This window comes from Mesocricetus auratus, unplaced genomic scaffold, assembly GCF_017639785.1.
Source record: "Mesocricetus auratus isolate SY011 unplaced genomic scaffold, BCM_Maur_2.0 Super-Scaffold_100030, whole genome shotgun sequence".
Classification (NCBI taxonomy): Eukaryota; Metazoa; Chordata; class Mammalia; order Rodentia; family Cricetidae; genus Mesocricetus; species Mesocricetus auratus.
Window position 1 is genome coordinate 17,822,343 of NW_024429211.1, and position 3,255 is coordinate 17,825,597.

At 47.7% G+C, this 3,255-nt stretch overlaps 1 protein-coding gene across 2 annotated transcripts; it reads left to right on the top strand.

The window, feature by feature from the left end:
- Window positions 1-952: 952 nt before the first annotated feature.
- Window positions 953-2,737, top strand: LOC121134809 (serum amyloid A-5 protein). Of its 2 annotated transcripts, none has more exons than XM_040733370.1 (4): window positions 953-1,069; window positions 1,508-1,596; window positions 1,890-2,028; window positions 2,468-2,737. In XM_040733370.1, the coding sequence occupies exons 2-4, from the start codon at window positions 1,512-1,514 to the stop codon at window positions 2,604-2,606; spliced, it is 363 nt and encodes a 120-aa protein (XP_040589304.1). In that variant the 5' UTR covers window positions 953-1,069; window positions 1,508-1,511; the 3' UTR covers window positions 2,607-2,737. The 2 variants fall into 2 exon arrangements, with proteins under 2 accessions (XP_040589304.1, XP_040589305.1); XM_040733371.1 differs by having other exon boundaries at window positions 957-1,069; window positions 1,511-1,596.
- The last annotated feature ends 518 nt before the right edge of the window (window positions 2,738-3,255 follow it).

Below are 3,255 nucleotides of genomic sequence, written 5' to 3' on the forward strand. Positions count from 1 at the left end.
GGAGTAAGCCGTTTGCTGCCTGGGGACTGCTGCTAGGTCCTGGGTGCTTGACTGACTCCTACAGGCTCTCAGGCCCTCTGTGGGCTCTACTGGCCCTTTTACAGAAATGGATTTGGACATGAATGGTTTCTTCTTCCTGTGTAACAGCATTCTTCCTGGGAGGCCTCATGCACATCATAGAAGGACTGAGTTGACGGTGGATCTCTGATACCTGAATCCCATTCCTTATGGTGCAACCTGAACCCTCTGTCCTCTATTTAAGGTTCACCAAGTTCAGAATTAGCCTGCAATTACCAATGTATGTGCTTTTGTATTGTGTGGGTTTCTTTTTTTAAAGATTTATTTATTTATCATGTATAGAGTGCATGCCAGAAGAGGGCACCAGATCCCATTACAGATGGTTGTGAGCCACCAGGTGGTTACTGGGAATTGAACTCAGGTCCTCTGGAAGAACAGTTAGTGCTCTTACCCCCTGAGCCATCTCTCCAGCCCCTATTGTGTGGTTTTAAGTTACTCAAGACTTCAAATATATGAGCAAGAACTATACCACTGAGCTATATTCCCAGCCCTGCATTCACTTTTGCATGCTGTATGTTATCTCTGAAAAGAAAATCTTGCTTATAAGCACATTTTGTTAGAGATGCCTCAAAAATATATTATAGCCATTTCTATCCCTGCTAGCCAGACTTTTTCGTTTTTTTCACTCTTAGTTCTCCATTCTCTTTTCTCTTTCTTCCCCCTCTCCCTCCTTTCCTATATCCCTCTCTGCTTCTTCAAAGGGTGGAGTGAGGCCTGCTGGTTAAAACGAGCAAGGCATCCCTGTGATTTACTTTTAAGTCTACTTGACCTTTGTCCTGTGTCCTCTGTTGCACTACTGGGTAAGCTCTCCTATGAACAAAGAGCACCCTGAAGTCCAGGAAGTTTCCTTTGTTGTCTTTCACGGGAAATGACATGGTGGGACTTTCCCCAGGGACCAAGTCTGGCACCTGAGCCAGTTTCCTCAGCGGGGAGTCTCGGCATAAATATGTCCCTGACAGCCACAGACAAGCATTGCTCCTCCAGAACTCAGGTGAGAGATGACTCCACGAAATGACCTGCACAAACACTTCTGCTCTTTCTTCTGTCCCCAAGTGGGAATTCCTTGTAAACTAACCTTTGTATCCTGAATTTATATGGTGTGAAGTTTGTGCTGTGCTGAAGGGACTTGTGGGAAATGCCACTTAGTGAACCGTAGGCGGCTGTGTGAGGAGACAATCTTCTCTCAGCGTCTCTTCCTCCATCAGTGCTGTCTTGCTGTCCTCCCAGACAGACGTGGTTCGGGGATGACGAGATCAGAACTCAAGCCTTGTGATTTTCAGGAAGGTCCTGCTGCAAGGTCCCCTAGGTGTCCCACTTGGATTCTAGTGAGCAGCAGTGAGATGGACTACTAGCCTCTCCCTAGTTTACAGACACCTAAAGGAGGGTACACATCTGGGTATGTCTCCGTGAGCCTCTCTTTTCATTTCAGCAGGATGAAGCTTCTCACTGGCCTCATTTTCTGCTCCTTGGTCCTGGGGGTCAGCAGCTGGTTCTCATTTATTCGTGAGGCTTATCAAGGTAAGGCTGATGTGGGAAATATGGCTTGTGGGGTTCAGTGAACAATTTACAAGTTTTTGCCTACTTCCTTTGGATGTCATTTCCTGGGATTCTGTTTTGTGGGGACATGCAATACAGATACAAATCTCAGACTAGTGACTGAGTAGAGCAGGTGGCAGAATAGTAGCTTGAGCCTTGCTATGTCTGAGACCAGTGCTGCCTGGTTGATGTGTCTGCTCGCTGTCATCTTCTTCATCCTCCCTAAGGCACTGACATAGTCTTTAGGTTCCTGTTTCTGCTGTCTTTCTCATCAGGGGCTGAGGACATGTGGCGAGCCTACTCTGACATGAAGGAGGCCAACTGGAGAGACTCAGACAAATACTTCCATGCTAGAGGGAACTATGATGCAGCCAAAAGGGGCCCTGGGGGCGTGTGGGCTGCTGAGGTCATCAGGTAAACACAGACAGTTGGGACACTGGGCCTGGGTAGCAGGGATTGACTGTGCTAGGGGACCAGGGTCAGATGAGTCCAGGAGAAGGTCATTGCCAATCTGTGGCCCTCCCCCTCTTGCTCAGACAGTCACTTCCTCCATTCATGCTCAGCGTAGATCCTGGGCTGTGAGCAGATCCACCACACAGCTCATGCTGGGTAAGTGTGCTTCCAAATGCAGACAGGGAGTGATTCCAGCCCTGCCTATCTGGTGATGGTTGTTCAATATAGGATCGCTCACATGGTCTAAGCTGTGCTGGGTCTGGCCGGGAACTGTTTCAGGTTCTCCTTCCTGGCCCTTCTTGATTTTCTCCTAAAACCATCTCTGGCAAAGTAGTGAACCTGGACGGTGGACTGTAGCCACGTGGCTTGGTGATGCATCTCCTCCATGTGCTTCTCCTAGTGATGCAAGAGAGGGCATTCAGAGTCTCATGGGTCGTGGACACGAGGATTCCATGGCAGACCAGGAAGCCAACAGATGGGGACGCAGTGGCAATGACCCCAATCACTACCGACCTGCAGGCCTGCCTGACAAATACTGAGCATCCTCGTTTCAGTCTCAGGGGACTGTGCTGTAGGCTCCTGGGACAGAACATGGGGTTCTTCACTTCTGTGTCCACTGTGGGTGTGGGGAGTCTATAGTGAGTGTGTAATAAATTCATAAGAGATGAAATTTCTGTCATTGTGTTTTTAGCGGGTGGATCTGTTCCATATAAAGAGTCAGTACTATGCACAGTGTGGAATAGAGTTTTTATGCTTAGGTCTCTTGTTCTCAGAAGTTGCATAGATGGACAGATCTGGTTACTGCTCCACTCCCCATTCAGGCTCATGTGACTATTCCATCACCTGAAATTATAGATACAATGTTTTCAGACCTTTCCACATCCTGACCACCACCCTCTGTGTCTCTTGTGTTCTAACACTTTCTCTTCTCTCACTGTATTAGTATGACATTTCTCTGCCTCTGTGGACAGGGTCACACCTTTGTTAAGATTGCAGTAGTGAATTCTGCCTCAGTCACTGCCACCTTGAATCTCTGTCATCACAGCAACTTTCAAATCCAATTGTTGACCAACTGTAATCCACTGTAACAGAAGAATTCCTTACTGTCTCAAATATATTCCCCCCCTCTGTGTATGTGTGTGTGTATGTGTGTTCCTGCCTGTGCAGTTGGATGTGTTTGTGTTTGTA